Consider the following 20,616-nt stretch of genomic DNA (forward strand, 5'->3'; position numbering starts at 1 on the left):
TAGCAGCAGCTACAGCAACGTGATTCATTTGAAGAAAAACACATTAAATAGAATGCAATCCAATATCTCTAATATTTTGAATATGAATCTAATAACAATGTTACAACAGATTATGATGTAGTGGGATTAAGAGTTAGTTTAAAATTATTTATCCAAAATTCTTACGTGATTATCATATTTATGTATGCATTTATTTACTACCTGATAGATACTAAATTCAGAACTTTTAAAAACTAATTTAAGGTTCATTTTCTAAATATTTTATTCATTTTATCGTAATGACTTTCTTATTTTCTTTTGTTTCATTGTAGCCCCCGTTCCAACTGCATGAGAAATTTCCTGTTTCACATAATAATTTTCAAATAGAAAGGAATCTTTATGAGTAGTAAGTAAAATAAGTTGGGAGCAAAATTAAATCAAACATTGCTCCTCCCATTGTGATATTTATAGGCTTGTCATAGCTGTCATGCAGAGTATGCATAAATAATTGTTTAATATCTTTTTTTTGCGATTTTGAAATAACATTTTTAAAGGGGTTATCTTTAGCATGTATGTCAGACATTGGAATTAATTAAAATAAATGAATACAAAAAGTATGTGAAAATACATACTACTAATTGAATCACCATGCAAAATACCTGGAGATCAGACTTCGGTTATTTGCCTAATTTCCCACATAAACATTTTTTTTCCAACTATTTTTGAATAATTAAACAATGTTTATCTTCATTCTCTGGCATTGTAAGTAATGTTGCTTTTAGTATTATTCATACCACATTTAATACACTAACTTTTAATGTAATTTTATTTTAAAAATATTTGCAAATAGAAATTTAACCTTATAAAATTTGAATAAAATATCTACAGTGTTTAATACAGGTATTTAATTTCTGCCAGTACATATGATTGTATCTTTTCAAGTTATTTACAAAATGTGCATAATATATGATATATTATGATATATTTTATCAATATGAAGACCTTAAATTTTCTTACTTAGTTGTCTAGATGTTATGTCATTTTTTTTCCAGTTCAACAAACAAAAATGTAATTCAGACTATTAAGAGAGTATTTATGTCATGCATATGAATACCCACATTCGATAGGTAAACAGAAATCTGTATCTCAGTAATGTCCATAGAATCACAGTTCAAGTGTTTAAAAAGAGATTCAAATTATTGAATATCCATTCATTTTTTTTCTCTTTAAAAGTATTTAATATGTTCTAGCATATGATAAAATGGCTTTAATATCCAAGATGTATAATAGGTTTTAATGAAATTCATTCTAAAAACAACTGATCTTAGTCTAGTTTAAACGTTATTTGAATGCACAAATAAATAGCCACATCAAATTTATTTATGAATAAGTCAACCAATTATTTTTATTTTAAGTAACAAATAGTGATTTCATCTTTAAATCATAAATAGCAGTTCAAATTAAACAATTGTTAATGAATATTAATAACAGGAAACTGATTTGGTAGTAAGAAATAAGAGAAAATAGCAGGAGGAAAAGATCTTTCCCCCCCAAAAAATCTAACTTTCATCTTATGTTAGATATTTTAAAAAGGTGCTTTTTTGAGTGTTATTCCTCATTATTCCACATTAGGCTAGTATTCTTAAAATGAAGTGCATTTTTCTTATTTACCATCAGATTTCCATTGAAATATTTTGATAGTTGCTATATCTTATGAATCAAATATTTATTTACTTTAGTTGTTGGCTATGAGAGTGAGTCTTTTACAAACAAAAGCACAATATTAACATATCTTAATGTTTTAATATTATATATTTAATATCTAATTGGTTCTTAATTTGGGAAGAAAATTATAAGTGTTTGTAAAAGAAAAAATAGCTAAGTATTTAAAATCCATAAAGTTATGTAGTTGTATTCCAATATTCTTTAATGGGCAAAAGTAGTGACTGAAGGGAATTTTGAAATATATGAATGTTACATATGATGATGAAGAATTAAAACACATGGCTATGAAGTCAAACAGCTTCACATTCTCAACTCATGAACTCTCCAAAATATTCTAAGTGACCGCAAGAAGTAAATACTTCATCATCCAAATGTTCAAGGTTAAAATGAGGTAAGTTTGTTCGGAGAGAAAGAGTTTATATTTTGGTATCGAAACAGCTTAAAGACTTCTAAAATTGTGCTGTTTGGGGTCCATAAGTGCAATTCTAAAGCCATTTCATTTAAGCCTCTTGTTCTCTGTCTCTAAGTTTAACAAAATATGTAAAGTACATATTAATAATAATCTATTTTATTGTATTTCAAATATGAAGACAGGTAAATTTTTAAGAATATATAACATTTCCTAAATTATAATTGATGTATAAAAAAGCTTAGAAAAATATGTCAATATATATTCAAAAAAATACTGTATCCTATAGTCACGGTGCCTTATGACTAAATGCAATGAATTTTAAAATATTAAAATTCTCCCACTGAAATATACATGCAGTGAGCCCTAGAGAAAAGCGTGTCCCTATGTAAGAAGCTGCCCTGAGGAATGTATTATTCCTTCTGGATTACTTTTTCCCTGGAGGTAACATTCTCATTAAAAGGATAAACTGATTTTCTCACACCCAGAGGAAAGCACATAGTGCTCAGAAAAGCTTTCTAAATAGATAAACACCTCACCAGGCTAAAACACCAGGAGCATATCTGTGAAATGCCTGAAAATTTCACCAGTATCTCGAATAAGGCAGACTCTGAACAGTAATGTAAGACAGAACAGCAATCCTTACTTTCCGTAATTATTTTAAAAAGTTAGCCAGTTATACCAGCAAAACAAAACTAATAATTAAAATTCAAAATTGGGATAAGTTTTATGTCTTAGTGCTCAAGTCTCATTTCCATTTTTCTTTAACTATCTGAACATTTTTTAGAAAAGTGGACTAAAAGTGGAGTGTTTATTATAAATATATTTAAAATTCACTAGTAGCATCCCCAGTGGTTCCCTAATATAAATTTGCATGCCAAGGTACTAAACAGTCACCTAATATCCTAATTGATACTTTAGCCATCCTTGAAGTTTATGCCAAGGTAAATGGTGTTGTGATAGACAGCTTAGGATCTTTATAGTATTCACGAATTCACCTTAGTCTGTATACATCTATAAATATGTATCTGTTAGTTCATTTGGGGAGTGCCTAGTAATTGCAAGGTATCATTCTATGATCTGGCGATAGATATAGCCATTATCTCAAATATCTCTTTTTCCTACTCTACCTTTATTTAGATGAATTTTGGCAAGTTAGAGAGAAAAATAATGGATTAATTCTGGATTAATAAATTCTCTGTTGCACTGAATAGAAACATAATATTTATATAGAACAATATAAATACTGCAAGATGATATTAGTAAGATCTTTTTATTAGGTATGAGTGTCAGCTTGCCACACTTCCAATATCTTTCAGGACATTATTTTAATGTACTTGAGTTTCTGTTCTCTTCTTTATAGAGAAGGTAATGATTTATTATTATGTTTATTGTTGATTTGTCATTGCTACCATTTTAATTCTAACCATTAGAGCTCTCTGTTTATACCAATCTATTAAGATTCCTTTAAGCATCTGAGGAGGAACTCAGATTGTCACTGAAACTAGTAACTACCAATTGTAATGATATTTGAAAATATTGAGAATGGAAGTTATTTCATTATTGGATTAACAACTAAATTTATACCAGAGCAGAAAAAAGAAATCAGTACTATCTATACTATTAATCGTTATGTAGGAGAGCAGTTGCTAAATTTAGAATATTAAAATGATGAATGATATATCACATATTTATTCTACCTTTTGCAGTTAACTCTGCAAAAAAATAAGTGAAGGAGCCTTAAATATTATATATGGTACAGATTATTGATACATCATTGTATGATATTATGGAATCTTATCTAATAAAAAATAAGTATGCCCAAGAATGTTTGAATTAAAACCAAAATAATGGAAATTATCTCACACATAATTTCAAAATGTGTTAAATGCACATAAAATAAGCAAATATAATAAAGTTGCAATTTAGAAACAGCATTCAATTTTTTGAGAAATAAATACTGATCATATATTTTTGAAATATACTGAAAGTTCAATTATTTCAAAGAGTAAGAATATGTAATAAAGTCAATAAGACTACACTAAGTTCTTTCCTTTTCAAAGAAGATGTACTTTTAAATTTACTGTAAAGTAGCTACAAGTGACTATGCAATTTTGTAAACAAAGAAACTTAATGGAGAAACTGAAAAATACATTTCAAACTAATATATACACATACATATATATAAAGAGAGAAAAAAAGTTTTCATCTGAAAGATATGATCATAACTTTCATAGGTATATAGTATAAACAACAATGATAATTAATTACACGTTGTTAAATATAGAAAGGACCACAGTTTACATACACCCAGCAGAGAAAATGGAGATCTAAATTTTTTGAGTTCTTCATAAACCAAGTGCATTGTATTAATTTTTACAAATCGAAAATAGGCAGAGACACAAAGAAAGTTGCCAAGGGATACACCATCTGCAATGGGAAAAAGAACATAATTTGGAATTTTAGAATCATCTTCTGCCTTGTTACCAGTGGCTACCATTTGGTATAAAACAACAGCAAATAATATGCAACTATTATTTTGTTATTTCAGGCACAGCTAATTAGCTTTCAGTGAAGGAAAACGTTAAGATTACATGATTGATAAACCAAATCAAGAGTAAAAATAAAAATCCAACTGACAGTATATTTGTATAGCAAAGCTAGTTCACATTTTGTTAGAAAAATAATTTAGAGAAGAAATCGAAAATTTCTTTACAAAATATGTCAGAGTTTAGTCTCAAAAAATGAACATAAATCTTCAAAGAAAACAAACAGATTTGGAGAGTTTGGGAATCTCATCACATTTGCTCTTACTTCCTGTAGATATACACCAATTTACAAACAACTTATCACTAGCACAGTCAGAAATACCAAAAATATCTTTCCTCTACTCATTATTTTGTTCTAACATACTGAAAAATAGCCTTGGCGATTCTGTCTTCCCGTTTACAATTTTTTTTTTTTTGGTCCTAAATCTATTGGATCAGATTTTCTAAGTTTTATTTTCCATCCTGGAAGTGATTCTCATAATATTTGATGTTGACATATTTTTATTGAATTGACCTTTTGCAGTGTTTTCAAGTACATGAGCAGTTAGAAATTTGGGGAAAAGCTTTTGTTGTGAACTGCAATTATAATATCCCCTCTGTAAGAACATACTTTTTAGTTACTATTGCTGCTCCCCTTAGAACGTCCAGGGGCCTGTGAGGGTCAGGACAGTTTACAAAAGTAGCTCTTGGAGACTCCAAGTCACTGTAAATCTTTAACACTTACATTTACATTTTTAATAGAGCATTCACATATAGTAAAACAGTTCCTTCTGGTTGTAAAGTTATTCGTTCTTATTTTTCCTTTATTTAATCTTGATTTCTTTATAATATAAACCTACATAGAATCTGCTACTTCATATGTTATATACAAAGAATTAATAACTCTGAGCTCCTAGAGAACAATGGCTGAGAATTCATGATTGTGATACATACATTTTAATATTGGAGGAAAAAATTTTATTTAAACATGGTTGAAAGTTCAAATTTTCTCGTGGTCCAGCAGATAATATGAAATTATATGAAGGTGCTAGGTTAAAGTAATATGGAGGGTACTTATCTAGCCTAAAGGCATTCAAATTCAAATTTATTTATTTTAAGTGGAAATAAAATTGTTCTGATCAAGTGAAACAGATTTTCCAGGCTTTTGCCTGTGGGCCACCACTTGGTGAGTATTGCTTTAGTGTTTATAAGCACACAATAGTGGCATTTTGTAAACTATATGCGCTACCCAGTTAATCAAAGTGTGTAATTTAAGTATGTTAACATTCAAAGATGTTTTCACCTTTATATTTAGCTGCTGTGTATTCAGGATGATTATTAGTGAGTGACAAGTCCATAGTGACAGTTTAATATCCACATCCTCACACTCACATTGTCGTGCTTACACAGCACTTGGATTGCTATATTTGGAATGATTTGGGATAATCTTTAATTTGACTTCAAAATTCATGTTAAGTTAGCAAATGGGAGAAATATACCAACTTCTTTTCAATTTTTTGGGGGGAAGGAGGAAATGATTTGGGTTGCAAGAATTAAACATAATAATAGAGACCATTTTCAATACGTTTAAAAATGGGCACAGAGCTTTTAAATGAAGGTGTAGGCCAAAGCCATAATAAGACAATAAGATGACATCCTATGCAAGAAAAAAGAAATCCTCAATCAGATAAACTTTCTTAAATGAAGACAGAGTTCATTGTTGAAAGTAAAAAGATTTTGCAAGCCATATGAAACAAGCAGTTTTATAAAATGTATAATTTTACACAAACACCCAATGTAATGATTTTTTCTATATATACAACTTTGTTAGCTTTGGAGAAGATATTTTACATTTAGAATCCAAATACTTAATATTTATCACTTACATTTTTTTCCTGTTAAAATTTCTAATGAAATACTTAATTTTCATCTAAGACTTGGGGCTTTTTAATCGTAACTGGGTAGCAAAACATCGTTGTTCTGATTGAATGAGTTTAAATGGCAGTATGGTGAATGATTTTAAATATTCTCTGAGTAATATGAGTAATTTCTGGATCTGAATGTTCACATTTGGAACCACTTATGTAAATACACTATTCACTAGCTTAAAAAATTTGGAGATAATTATAAAATTGAGGGATACTGTTTGTGGGAGACCAAATTTAATTCATATTTTAACAACTGCTAGTTCATAACTGTATATTTTAATATTTGCTACCTAAATGTCAATCAAAAAGAAAAACATAAAGGAAAAATATTACGTGTATTTGTATATCTTCAGGCGACTTTAGCGAGGGCAGAGTTCAGTAATATAAAGAAAAACATTCACTATGAACTTTACATTGGGTTGACCAAAAAGTTCGTTCAGGTTTTTCCGTTAAGATGTTATGGAAAAACCCGAACTAAATTTTTGGCCAACCCAACACTTGGGAGTGGAGATTTACAGTCAATATTAAAACTCAGGATTTAGATAAATTTGATAGCTATAACTTTCCCATTATTAGGATTTTCAGACGTGAAATACTCTTTTTGACTTTGGACTTAAATAGAGCAAAAATACTATATTGTAATGTTAAAAAGCATGATTTTATATGGATAATTTATATAGATATACCATTACAAGTAAATATATTTATTAGTCAGGTATTCCTTTTCACATATCAATATTTACACTGACTATTTAAAATTTTAGTCTACAAGAGCCTGATGAATCTCTCTTGGATAAAACACGCTGGTAAGGTCTCTATAGCAGTATCTGACAAAGAACTTTACTAATCAATTAACATGGGTCACTGCCACCCTTCAGGTTTTATTTAAATAGACATGTATTCAATTACAAATTGAAAATATAGTTATTTTAGTTTCAATACTCAATATTAAGTTGTATTTTTAATGAACTATACAATAAGATTCTTAAAAAATGTGTTAGCTGGAAACACTAGAAATTATTACTGGTGGTAGAAATCAATTTGTAAGAAACTCTAAAATATGTATATTCCAGAACACTAAAAAGTAACCAAAATTTGCTACTAGCATATATATGATTCAGTACTGGAGTATCACAAATTTGAATTGAGTTTACATTTTGATACATTGGAAATATGTCTTAAAATGTAATGATCTTCAAATAAGTTTGCTGAAAGTCGACCAAGATGCTGATGAGCCTTCAATTTGAAAAAGCCACAATTCTATTTCTGCATATCTTAACTTAAAAAAAATTCACCCTTAAAATCATTGTTTCATATTTTCCACTTTTAGAAACACATGTAATTTTGAAGCATGAACCTGTTTATTTTATAGTAGAAATATACAATATTCCTTCATGTTCACTAAGTACCTAATTAAAAAAAACTCATTGGAAGACGTCCACTCAACATATCTCTATGAATATTACTTTTCTTCTATAAATGACTTTCTTAATATCTAATAAAAATGTATCTGACATACTTAGCATTATGCCATATATCATTATATTTTTTGACAGTAAATAGAAAGTGAGAAAGTCAAATTATTTCGAATTTGCATTTCATCAGTTCTCTATGAAATATTTATGTTTTGATCTTCAAAAGTTCTTTTTATAAGAAATAATCTAAATCACTCAAACTTAAGGTTAAATGTTGTTCTTTTAAAAAATGAGTATAAAAGCTATTCATTTTATAATACTGGCACAACTACCATGAGAAATGTTTGACCTGTGTCTTGTAAGCCAAATGATCTGCCATAAATAGAGGAAGAAAAGAGTATATTATTGTCAGACTCAAAGATTATACTGCATCAGATTCTTTTCTTTCCCCCCAGTCTAACATGCCGAAAGAGCAGAACACAAAAGTATAATTTGAAATAATTAAAAAATTGAAATGAAAATTGGGTATGCAATGCTTTAATAATATATTTTTGTATGCCATATATATGCTACATATATTACCAATGGAAATATATATGGATAATTATAGATAGGCATTAAATTGAATTAAAATCAAATTAATGATAAAATGCACAGTTGTCAAATGCAATATTAATTGATATATAAGTTTCTTAGGATTTAGATCTTAGATAATTATTTTTAGGCACATGACTAATGTCCGTCCAACTACTTTAATTTTATTGTCATATATTTGTATTTGCAAAACTGTAGAGCACTTCAATGGGTATGAGGAACATTATGCATAAACTAAATAGTTAATTTAATAGTTTAATTATCAGTTTCATATTTTATTTCCTTTGAAAAACAATTCATTAAATGCTCCTGCCTTCCAGAGTTTAAATTGGTTCTTTTGTTGTTTTCAGTTCTTCTTTCTCAGTGTAAAATTTGTTCTTAAAATGAGTTAAAAGGAAATATTTTGCCACCTTTGCAAATATCTTAATTTGGGGCCATCTGAAAGTGCAACAAAAGCATATTTCGAAATGAATTGGAAGCATGTTTGTGGTCTGCTTTATTTTCATTAATTTGGAGTTGTGTGACTTTGGGAACGACCTATTGAGCTCTTGAAATGAAGTAGCCAGTTTTTGGCATTTCAAACAATGACTGAACTATTCTCACTCTTTCCCTTGGCCTACTGAAAAATAAAGAAGAGAAAAGATAAGAAGAGAGAAGGAGGGAGGGAAGGGTGAGATGTAAGGAAAATAAGAAGAGAGTCAGGAAATAAGAGTAAGGAGAGAAAAGTATACATATTTAATTTGAATAATTTGCTAACTTAGTAACAAGAATAGAATTAATGATATAGGGCAAGAAACTAGTAACTTAGATTAAGTTCTTAAGTTCTAAACTTTTCCACATTTTGTGTGGCTTTTTCATTACACATTAGTTTGATTTTCCTATTGAGGTTGAGGGAACAGTGGTAAGGGACAGAGTTGGATACCCAGGACATTTACCAAAAATTTCCACTTCACATAAGTAGGGGTGATAATGTTGCCTAAACAAAAGATGTGTTCTGAGTGTGATATTAATGCTAAAATTGGTTAATTCATAACTCCAATCATTAGTTTAGCTGTAAATTATTTTGAATATCAGCATACAAGTTATCTACATTTACATGGAATATATTTACTTTCTCTGAGATAACTAAATATTTACACTATAATCATATATATAGATAAAAATAAAATTTTGTAATCTCTACCTGGAGATATATTTGTATGAGATTATGCAACATATCAGATAGAACAAGAACAAAGAGTAAGCTTAGTTTGCATCCAAATTTTAATTGATGCCTGAAACATTACATATTGTTGTTCTCCAAAATTCTATGGAGAGAATTTGCAGGGTTCCTTAATCCAGTCATATACCACTGATATACCCAATTTAATTATTTACTCAGTATACCTGAAAAACCAAAATTCAAATATTCAAAACCACACAAATTATGTTCTGTTGTATATGCTAATGTATTGGCAGGAAACCATGTATAAGGAGAAAAATAATTCATTTTTCTATACAGTTTCATGATTCTACATGTTAAAAATGTTTCAACTTTATTAGGGCAAGGATAAGTTTACTTTTATCCTCTTAATACAGATGGGAAGAGTATAATTTAAAAATTAGAAGTAACTTCTTTCCATAAATCATATAATTGTTATTTTTTGAGACTAAAAAAATACTGGATACCTTACGAAGAGTAGAGGTAGAAATGAACCACCTACAGTGAGTGTATATGTAACAAGATTATGTGAAATAGTGCTGGTTTGAAAATAACAATATTATTTTGTAAATCTTTGAAAAATACATCAACAAACTTTTTCTGGAAGCTACTTATATTGTCCAGAACTACATTTTTGACTTCATGTAATTCTTACCTCTTACTTTTAATGCATCAATTAAGAACTAAAAACTTAGTTACATGGAGGATTCCACTTTGTATTAATATTTTATAAATCATACAACACTGCCATATCTACATATAATAATATTGTGGAGGAGATTTTGACATTTTTTAAAGAAAAATAACTCCCACTGTGAAGAAAAAATTAACAACAACCCCAGTTGTGATGTCAAATGCTAGTATTTATGTTTATCTTACAATGCTGGATCTAATATGGAGGAGGTAGATGGAGAGCAGGAGATACATTTTTTTATGATAATATCACGGCATTAAGTTTATTCCTTTCCCCTTTGAAAAAAAAATTTGCAAGGGAAAATGTTACACAGAATGGGGATAGTTTACTTCACTTGGCCAATGTAGCGTTACTAATTATTTTTTAACTCCTTAGGGAAAATGTTACCACCTGTTCAATCTGAATTCAAGTAGTTACTGTCAATTTACTCATGGGTGAATGCTGCCTCTTTGTGGCAGAATGCCACGGAAAATATTCCTTAAGCATAAAGTTCATGAACAGCCCTTGATGTTGTACACGTTCCAGGTGAGATTATGGGGAGATCCACCAACAGCAATAAAGCACATGGCTCTTTAAGTTTCGATTAATTCAAAAGTTTCCTACCCATAAATATTATCTAATTCACTGGCCAACCTTACTCAGAGATGAACAGCTTATACTCACCAAACATTTTGAACATTTAGGATATAGATCAACTTGAGATAAAGTACCCATCATAATTGTTGAAGGTAGTTTTACACAAGTTAAACTATGAAAAATTGTAGACCGAATAAATAATACTGGCATGACAAAATATGTAATCAATATGCAATACATTACTTACCATGCTCCACATGTTAGATGAATACTTCAGTAAGGAAAAGAAGTATACAGTTGAAATTTCATTAATAAACACATTAAATGATACATTTAGATAAACATATTTCCCTGAACCAACAAAGGTGTAATTATATATATTTGATAATTCGGGGAACATTTTTTTTCTTTTAGGAATAGAAGTTAGCTACTCTGTCTTAAATTATTCATAATGGCAATTCAGTCAATCACACGTAGCTGTTTCTTTTGCACCTTAAGTAATCATTACTTCAGTTCCTCATATGTGACATAGTTATCAAGTGTTTATTCAGAAACTATTTAAAAAATTACATGTGCTGGGATACATGAGACTGTAACAACAGTAGCCCCATCTTACAGACATCCTGTTCGTGGTTATCATCATTGCTTGCTGCCCAGAGGGATAAAGACGTATAGAGATTTGTACAGTCCATCATTTGGTCTTCTGAGGTGCCAGTACACGTGGATCTGTACAAATGCAACTGGGTTTGGTTAAACAATCAAAAATTGGCTACAATAGTAGTCAGATCAATACATCATTTTGGTTGACTAATAAAAATACTTTTCAATCTCCTCTAACAAAACCAGAAACTTGCACATGATTCTCACTGGAATGGCCCAATTAATTGCCCTAAGTTTTTTTCTTTTATACATTGGGATACAATGTGGTTTTTTTTGTTTGTTTTTGTTTTTTAAATTACAGATCCAATTGGGTGGGTTGCATTGACTTTTAAGATTCTGCCATTGAGTTCTCCATATTTTAATGATTTAAAATGCCTTCCTGATATCACTTCAGTTTTGGAAATGCAGCTCCTGATACGGTGTGACACCTCTGTGAAAATCATAGGCTAAATAGTGAAGGAAAGAGAAATGCTAAATGTGCATATAAAAATAGGTGCTACAATAAAATATTTGTATATTTCATCAATAAGTTATTTTGACTAATCAATTATGGATCATATAGCTCTGTAATTTTAATGATTTGTCCACATCTATGGTGATCTTTTCAAGATCACAATACTTTTGTTCTTTTAATTCAAATGTCCAGAATGCATACAAACACATCCTTTAAAAAGAAAGGAAAGGAATGAGAGAGGAGGAAGAAGGCAGGGAGGCAGAGAAAGAGAGGAAGCAGAAAGGGGGCGGGGGGTGGGCGGGAGACAGAGAAAGAGAGAGAGAGAGAGAACAAACCTTCTATTAAAGTTGGGGTGTGCTAATCTCTCCACAAAAGCCATTTAGACCCACCCATGGCTCAAAGGGGGAGAAGGGGAGGGAGAAGGGAGCAAAAGAGGAAGAATAGAATCTATGCGCTGCCATCTCCCACCATTCTTAACACTTCCAACCACTACAAAACTTAGAGACCTTTACTTTAACAAGTCACTCGCGAAGCAAACTGCCCTCAGTAAAGCCCTACTCTTCGTCTCCTCCACACGCAAGAAGGGAAAGTGATGTGCCCAGCTTACACAAATGTTTCCCCGCGTGTAATATGAAAAGGAAATGGCACACCCTTTCAGTATCTTCCGCCGAAGCTGACAATCTCGTGCCAAGGCACTTCACCCTAAACGTTGAAACAACACAATTAATCAAATGTGTTCGCGGTGTGTGTCTGCTTGCTCGTCGGTTTTAAACGCAAAAGCTCCAAGGGAGTTTCTTTGCCTTTAGAACTGGCTAAATGTGGTCTGTTTTTCCAGCACTTCGAGGTAGTCCGGCTCAACGTTTAGTTTTGCTTTTAACTCCAGATATTCGTTCCTGTTGGGTTCTACAAAGACAGCACTGGGGGGGCTGTAGAGCACCGGTTCCCGCAGCCTGCTGTCCCCTGCCCCCGGGTGCAAATACTGATGGGGGCGTCTCAGGTCATAATTGGGGGAGAAAGTGTAAGCAGCGGGGCTGCACGGGAATTTGGGATATTCCGGGAGGCTACTGCCGGCGGGGGCGGTGGAGCAGTGTTTGTCTGGTTCTAAAATGCCCCTGTAAAAGCGGTCGGCGTCCTGCACCGGCGACAGTAGGTCCTCCCGGGGCTCGATGGTGCTGACGCTGTAGGCGGGGCTCCGCAAGTGGTGGCTTTCCCGCCTCTCCTCCTCCCCCGGCTGCAGCTGCAGCTGCGGCGGGGGCTGTTGCTGCTGCTGCTGCTGCTGCGGCGGCGGCGGCGGCGGCGGCGGCTGCAGGTGGTGGTTGCTGCTATAGGTGACCTTGAGCTCGTGCAGGTCTTTGTAATCCTCCACGGAGTTGCCCTCTCGGGAGCGGTAGATGGGGTTTTTGCACATGTGGCCCAGCGGATGGGGGATGTACTCGTACACGTGGCCCGCGGGCGTCTTCACCTTGGGCAGCGCCGGCCCGCGGTGGTGCACGTGCGCGTGCGGGTGGCCTCCAGCGCCGCCGCCACCGCCACCGCCGCCGCCGCCGCCGTACACGCTGTACTGCATGTTGAAGGAGCTCACGTCGGAATTGTTGGTGCTGGTGTGGTCGCTCTGCTTCTTCTTCCTGCGCTTCATGACTAGCACGAAGAGCCCGGCGGCCACGAAGACCGACATGATGAAGACCAGCAGCAGGCTCAGGATTAACACGGACAAGGGCACCGACGACGCGCCTCCGCCCGCGCCCAAGCCCGCGGGGGCCCCGGTGCTGTTCAACCGCACGGCGGGGGTCACCGCGCTGGGCCTCGCGGGCACCTGGATGGAGGAGGGCGTGGGCGTGGAAACCTCCACGTCCGAGTAGTCTGGGCACAGCAGCTCCGACTTAATGAAGCGCATATCCATCTCAGCGAACTTCTTGGGCGCCTTGCAGATGACCTCGTCCACCAAGACGCCCACTTTGAGCTGCTCGACCCACAGTTTCATGCCCACCACGTCGCAGGTACAATCCCAAGGGTTGTCGTGCAGGTCGATTTGGATGAGCGACTTCAGCTGGTCCAGAACTCCACTCACCGGCAAGGAGGTGAAGTGGTTACTCCTCAGGTTCAGCCTGAGGAGGGTCAGGCCTGAGAAGACGCCTGAGGGCATGGTCTGCAGGAGGTTGTTATTCAGGAATAGCAGCTGGAGGTTGGGGACCGGATCGAAGGTCCCAGACTGAATCTCGCGTATGAGATTGTACTGGAGGAAGAGATACTGCAGGCTCTGCAGGCCATAGAACAACTCCGGGCTCAGCCTCTCAATCCTGTTGCCATTTAGGTAGAGGCGCCTCAGGTTGGTGAGATCCCCAAAGGCGCGGTCCTGGATCATGGAGATGCGGTTGTTGCCCAGATGCAGAAGGTCCAGCCCGGTGGCCTCCAGGAAGTCGCTCCTGCGCACCAGGGCGATGTAGTTCTCCGTCAGATACATTTTCTTGGGGTTGTAGGGCTTGGGCTGCAGCTCCGCGATGCTCTCGATCTTGCGCTCCTGGCAGTTAACGTTGAGGCCCAGATCGGAGATTTGCAGGTTGCAAGTGCACGCGGTGGGACACTCCAAAGGCACCGGAGATTTGGTCTGGTAGGCAATGCTGGGGCCATAGTTGCCATAGCCCAGGTCCTTGGAGGGCTGCCGAGAGGTGGGGCGCACCCTGGGCTTGTTGGGTTGGCGAGTCCCCTTGGGGGGCTTCAAGGGGGGTTTGTAAACAGCAGAGGAAGAAGTGGCCACGGAATTCACCGATGCCGGGGTGGTATGTAAATACCCCGTGGTGCTCAAAGGCGACTGCGGCCTCATCTCATAGTCTGAAATAAGTTTCCTTGGGCAAAGTTCCTGCTTCGACACCTCATCCAAGTCCCGGCCGTGTAAGCGGAAGGGGGTCTCACAAACCACATCCCCCACCAGGGCCGAGTAGGAGATACTGTCTAACCAATCCTTCAGAGAGATCAACTCACAGGAGCAATTCCAGGGGTTTTCCTCCAGCTGTAACTCCACAACTTTATCCATATGCTGCAACAACCCCACATAGGGCAGAAGTTTCAGCCGGTTCCCCCGCAGGTCCAAGTGCGTTAAGGGCACAAAACGGAAAAGGTTGTTGGGTAAACTGGACAAGAGATTGTCATTGAGGATAAGCACCTGCAACAAATGCAGTTTCCCAAAAGCATTGGGTTCAATGACACTGATGTAATTGTAATCGACCTGTAGGTACTCCAGGCTCTCCAAGCCAAGGAAGGTATCATCACGCAGAAGTTCCAGTTTATTATTGTTCAGATGCAATCTCCTTAAACCCCGCAGCCCGTGGAAAGCCCCAGTCTCAATATCCTGGATAACATTGCTACCCAGATGCAAAATTGAAGCCCCAGTGTAATTGACAAACTCATTGGGATAGAGACGGTTCAAAAGGTTTCCAGACAACAAGAGGTGGTAGATTGGGAAACGAGGAGGGCTAATTTCAGAGAGGCTGATGATTCCCCGGTTTTCACAGCTCACAGTTAAAATGCCGTCCTTTTCCTCACAAGGACAGGCATTGTCACAGATTTCCCCATAATAATCGATGGTTTCTGCACACGAAAGGACGAGAGATGTTAGAGCAAAAGCTAGAGTCTGCAGCATCCAGCTCTGCATTTTTCTGTGAAGGTCCTGTTCCAAAGTTACTGGGGGGCAGCAAGTGTGCATTTTATCTCCTGCAAGGGAGAGAGAAAAAAAGGAAACAACAGAATATGACAAAAATTTAAGGGATCAATCAGAAAGGCTCTCTCTTTCCTAATACTACTTCTCTGAAATCCCGAAGGAGGGGATACGAATGAACCTCTCCCCCACCTCCACCATCCGTGGTACCTCGAAATTCTCCAGACTTTATTAAAATCTGACATTCATTTTGATTTAAAGGTTGATGTCATTTCCTAATGACAATAGGAACATGCTGCTCTTTACAAGATAAGGGCAGGTTAGACAGAGTCCCATTTTAGTATTCTTCCCGGCTCCCCCCCCCCCCTTTCAAAACCAATCCATAAATATACATAAAATGGCTGTCAGTTCAGTTTCATGGTTCTAATTGAAGAGAAAGGAAGCACCATTTTACAAGGTTCCCTACCTCACCTATACCCAGTCCCTCTGTCTTTCCTTCAGAACCTCTTCAGGTAACAGTTCACAGTGAAGGTCTCCCATTTTCACAGAAAAGCCAGGAGCCACAATACTTGAGCTATTTTAAAACCATCGCTGGAAACGCCAGAGTGGGAACCTAAAGAATACTTTCCAGAGGCAAAAAGGATGCAAGATTATGCATCAAAAGGACCCAGAAGAAGCTCTTAAATCACCTATTTTCTTCAGGAGCTTTGAGTATGGAGAAAAAGGAGAGCGCGTTCGCTTTGATGGTGGACTTCACTATCCCGCTATTAAGCACATCAGCGTCCTAATTGCATGCACGGTGCCACTTAGCAGCTCTCTTCCCTGAGAGCGCCCTGCGTCCACTTCTCCTCATTGATCATGTCAGCGACGCTACTAAACCGCATCTTTAAGCCACTGAAATAGTTCTGCACGACGGATTACAAAGAACTCTGCGAAGGCATCCGCGATCCCGGAACACCTCTCAATACCTGGAGTTTAGGACGTTCCTACTGCTTACCCGGAACCAGCTAAAAGTAAACCAAGGACCAGCGCCAAAGCCTCTGTAACCTCGCGCTCCGCGTCTGTTTGCCACGGTATGCAAAACTAACCCTACTGAATTTGCAAGATTTGGAGTGAACTACCACCTCGCCAGCATCCCTATGTTTGGAGTTGCTTATTACATTTAATTGTCAATGCTTTACTCCCCCTACCCCCCCCCCTCTTTTTTTCCCCCCGGAAAAAGGGCACTTGGGCTGATTAAGAGGCAAAATAGCAGGGTGTAAGGGAGGGAGAAAAGCAAGTGACACAAGCCAGTGCTTTAATATCCGAATTTCATCTCCCCAAGGAATCAGTCTGAGCCCCTCTCCCTTTTCGTTCTGGCTTTCTTTTTGTCCCCTTAAAGGCTTCCTTCGACTTCCTACTTCGAGTCGACAGCAGCACTCATAAAGGAAAGGACATAAATGGAGCGAGTGTGTGAGTGTGTGTGAGTGCGTGTTGCGTTGGTTGGGGGAAGGGGGGTAGGAATATTTGGTAGAAATGCTGGGCTCGGGGAACCAATGCCTTTTCTCTGGTCAGCCTTGCCTCTGCCTCACCACCACCGAAGTCTGATGTCGAATCGCAACCTCACACTAAAGCCCAGACGTTTCTGAGTCACGGGTTCAAGCCTGGAGACCTCGATCTTCATCCCCGAGCCGAATCCAGCCCGCGTTATTAACAGCCCCTGCATTCGCACGCACGTGTGCAAGTGTGCCTGCGAATCATTCACGTGTGGCCACCCAGACGTGTCGAGACGAATGGGAACCCACAGTGTACAAACGTCGCAAGTATCCCCGACCTCCCAACGCCAACGACAAACACCTCCCGGCTTAAAAGCGGCAAAAACACCCTCTACGAAAGCAAAACGTTTACCTTGAAATTTCCATTCTCCGCTGGATCAAATCTGCACATCCATTCAACTGGGGTTGGGTCCCCTCCCCCTCCCTCCCGGTGCTTCCCCGCCCCCATTCACCTGCCTCCCCTCTGACAGCCCATCGCAAAATGTGTCCAGGCAATATTTAACTCGAGCGTTTACAACTTTAATTCAGTTCTGGATAGCCGGGGTCGAGGAGCTTCCTCTCACCCCACTCCCTTTCCCCTCCTCCTTGCCATCAAAGGAGCCCCAAAATTGGAAAACATAAAGTTGAATGAGCCGGGGAAGGCTGACATTCTGACTGGGAAACGCACCTCCGATGTAAATTCGCGGGTACGCTGCACATTCTCAGATTCTCAGATTTTTTTTTTTTTTAATGGAGGGCGGGGGCGGGGTAACTGTATTTGTTTTCCCCCAAAGAATTTAAACCCTGGATCGTCGCCCTGAACATCCCTGCATTAAGCAACGTGGGGCCGGGCGGGCTGAAGCCCAGCACCCAGGCCGGAACCGCGGTTCCGGGCACAGCTGCTCCCACAGCGGCCCAGGCAGAAGCGCCCGGAGTTCCAGGACGCGAGGCTCCCCCTCCCCCATCCCGCCCCGACGCGGAGGAAGGGAAAGGGGCGGGGGAGGGCGGGGAGGGAAGGAAAGCCACCCGGCCGCCACACACACAGACACACACACTGGAGCCTCTTTTGCAAAGTAAACGGCCGACTTACCCCGTCTCACATCTCCCAGGCCCACTCATCATAGCCACCCTTACAAAAAAATACCTCTTTGGGGTGTGCACCGGGGTTCGGAAGCCGAGGGAGGGCGAGCGCTGCGATCCGAGCGGCTGGCGAAAAGAGGCGCACGGACGCCGCCACCCCCGGGCCGCCGCCGTGGTGGCGACCGCGGGTTCCGGGGCTCCCCAACCGCTCTTCCCCGCGCTCTCCGTGGTAGTCGGAGCCGGCAGCGGGGTGGGAGCGGGGGAGAGGGGGGCGATCGCGAGCGGCGAGTCGGGAAGGGAGGGGGAGGGGGCGGCGGAGGACCGGCGGTCGAGGCGCCTCGCATTAGGGGCCGGGAGCTGGAGCCGGGCGGGGCGGGGAAGGAGCTGTTGGAGGGGGAGGAGGCGTGGAGCCCGAGGAGGGGGACGCGGAGCAGGCTGCCCGCCGGCCCAGCCAACGTGACGGTCAGCCTCGCCGAGCGCTCGCACCCGCTCACACTCATGCTCACTCGCTCCCAGCCGCGCCGCCGCGCGATCGCGGGGTCCCCGGCATCCTTCGCCGCACCCCCCAGGCGGGTACTTACAGTTGCCATCTGTATAGGGGCCAACTTTCTCCAGGCCAGCGGCAGCCGCCACCCCCTCCAGCCGCCTCCGGCTCCTCGCACCCTCCGGCCTGGGTTCGCGCGGGCCGGCCCTCCCCTCCCCCCTCGGCTCTCCTCGCCGTCTTCACCACATTCCCCCCTGGTCAGTGGCGCACGCCCGCGGACGAGCCAGAGGGAGCGGGACGCAGGGGTGTGCATACATCGCCCGCCTTCTTCTTGCAGCGCACACTGTACATGGTAGTGAGGGGGCGAGCGAAGGTGGCACCGGCCCCTCGGCTGCTCCCACGGCGGCTGCGGCTCCTGCGCCGTCCTCCGCACCCCCCCACCCGCGCAGCGGAGACCACCGCACTGGGATCCCGCCGCCGCCGTCCCCTTGCCAAGCCCGCCGCCGCGGCCCCTAATTAGTACATGTAAGGCTCCCGCATCCTCTTGGCTGTTCCATCGCTCCCGGTGTTTGCAGGGGCTTTTCCTCTATTTCTTCTCTTGATGCGGCGCACGAGCGTCATTATTTGGGATTCTCTATCACCGACATCCTTGGGGGTCCGCGGGGAGGTGGGGGGCAGGAACGGCGTTGTTCTAAGCCTGTGGCGTGTCCCGGCAGCCCGGCGGCTCAAAACAACTCAGAGAAAGTCGCGTCTTCCCTCCCCGGCGGTGAGGAGGTGGCTACGCGGTAAGCAGTGCAGGGGTCTCTGAGACATCTGCTCCGGCGCGGGCGCAGGGCCCCATGCAGTGCACTTGTTTATTGTCGCGCCACCGGTGCGAGCCAAGCTGCAGCAGACATGATGGGCCCGGGGCGAAGCGGGCGCTCCGTGGCCGATAGATGGCAGCCGAGAGCGAAGGCGTCCCTGGGCCCCGGCGGCGCAACCGGAGCGCCCCCCACCTTGGATGTCACATTCGTGGGAGACAGAGGACTCTTGGACCATGTGCGTAACTCTAGAGTGGGACTGTGCAATCCTCGGATTGAAAAAGGGAAGGGTGGAAATAACCCCGACAGTGTCAGGCTTGTTGGTGGTCAGGGACAGATGATTCCAGCCCTGGGCTGATCGTCTGCCTTCCACCTCCCATTTAGACTAACACAGCCCGTGCTGCTGTCTCTTGTACTTACTGTAAAGGACCCTGGAAGAGGGAGTGGTTCATCCTAGCTGCAAACAAGGGCGCTTTTTTTTTTTTTCTTAAGAATTACGTTTTATAAGTATGTTTGGGCTATACAAGGGAATATGAACGACTTTCAGAGAGATTGTGAACGTATTTGGTGTGTACTAGAAAGCTGGAAATCCCTAAATAAATGCAGTAACGGTAGAAAGCAAGTTTCTTGAAGAGTCACCTGCTAAACTCTACTAGCGTCATCTCTACAGTAAGTATTCCTGGCTCTTTCCATGAAACCAGACACCTCCCTCCCCCCAAAAAGGGTCTTTACATTCGTAAGGCATTATTTCCAGTGTTTGTAATATTTCAGCTGCAGTCCATCCCAGGAATAGAAAAAAAGTTGATTGTTATAAGTGGCCCAGTGCAGGCTGAGTGCACATGTGCCTGTTCCTTTGATAACTGGGTGGTTTTACCACTTAAATGTATTTTATCCGTTTAATTTTGGAATTAATTATATAGTAT

General features: G+C 39.8%; 1 protein-coding gene across 5 annotated transcripts; it reads right to left on the reverse strand.

Moving 5' to 3' along the window:
• Window positions 1-1,671: 1,671 nt before the first annotated feature.
• Window positions 1,672-19,882, reverse strand: SLITRK5 (SLIT and NTRK like family member 5). 5 transcript variants are annotated; one of them, XM_082434617.1, is made up of 2 exons: window positions 19,178-19,882; window positions 1,672-15,871 (listed from the first exon to the last, which is right to left on the reverse strand). In XM_082434617.1, exons 1-2 carry the CDS (start codon window positions 19,242-19,244, stop codon window positions 12,966-12,968), a joined length of 2,973 nt encoding a protein of 990 aa, XP_082290743.1. In that variant the 5' UTR covers window positions 19,245-19,882; the 3' UTR covers window positions 1,672-12,965. The 5 variants fall into 5 exon arrangements, with proteins under 5 accessions (XP_082290743.1, XP_082290739.1, XP_082290741.1 ...); XM_082434613.1 differs by lacking the exon at window positions 19,178-19,882 and adding an exon at window positions 18,991-19,153; XM_082434615.1 differs by lacking the exon at window positions 19,178-19,882 and adding an exon at window positions 18,474-18,621.
• Window positions 19,883-20,616: the final 734 nt, after the last annotated feature.

The sequence above is a fragment of the Balaenoptera physalus genome, assembly GCF_965194825.1.
Source record: "Balaenoptera physalus genome assembly, chromosome: 18".
NCBI lineage: Eukaryota > Metazoa > Chordata > Mammalia > Artiodactyla > Balaenopteridae > Balaenoptera > Balaenoptera physalus.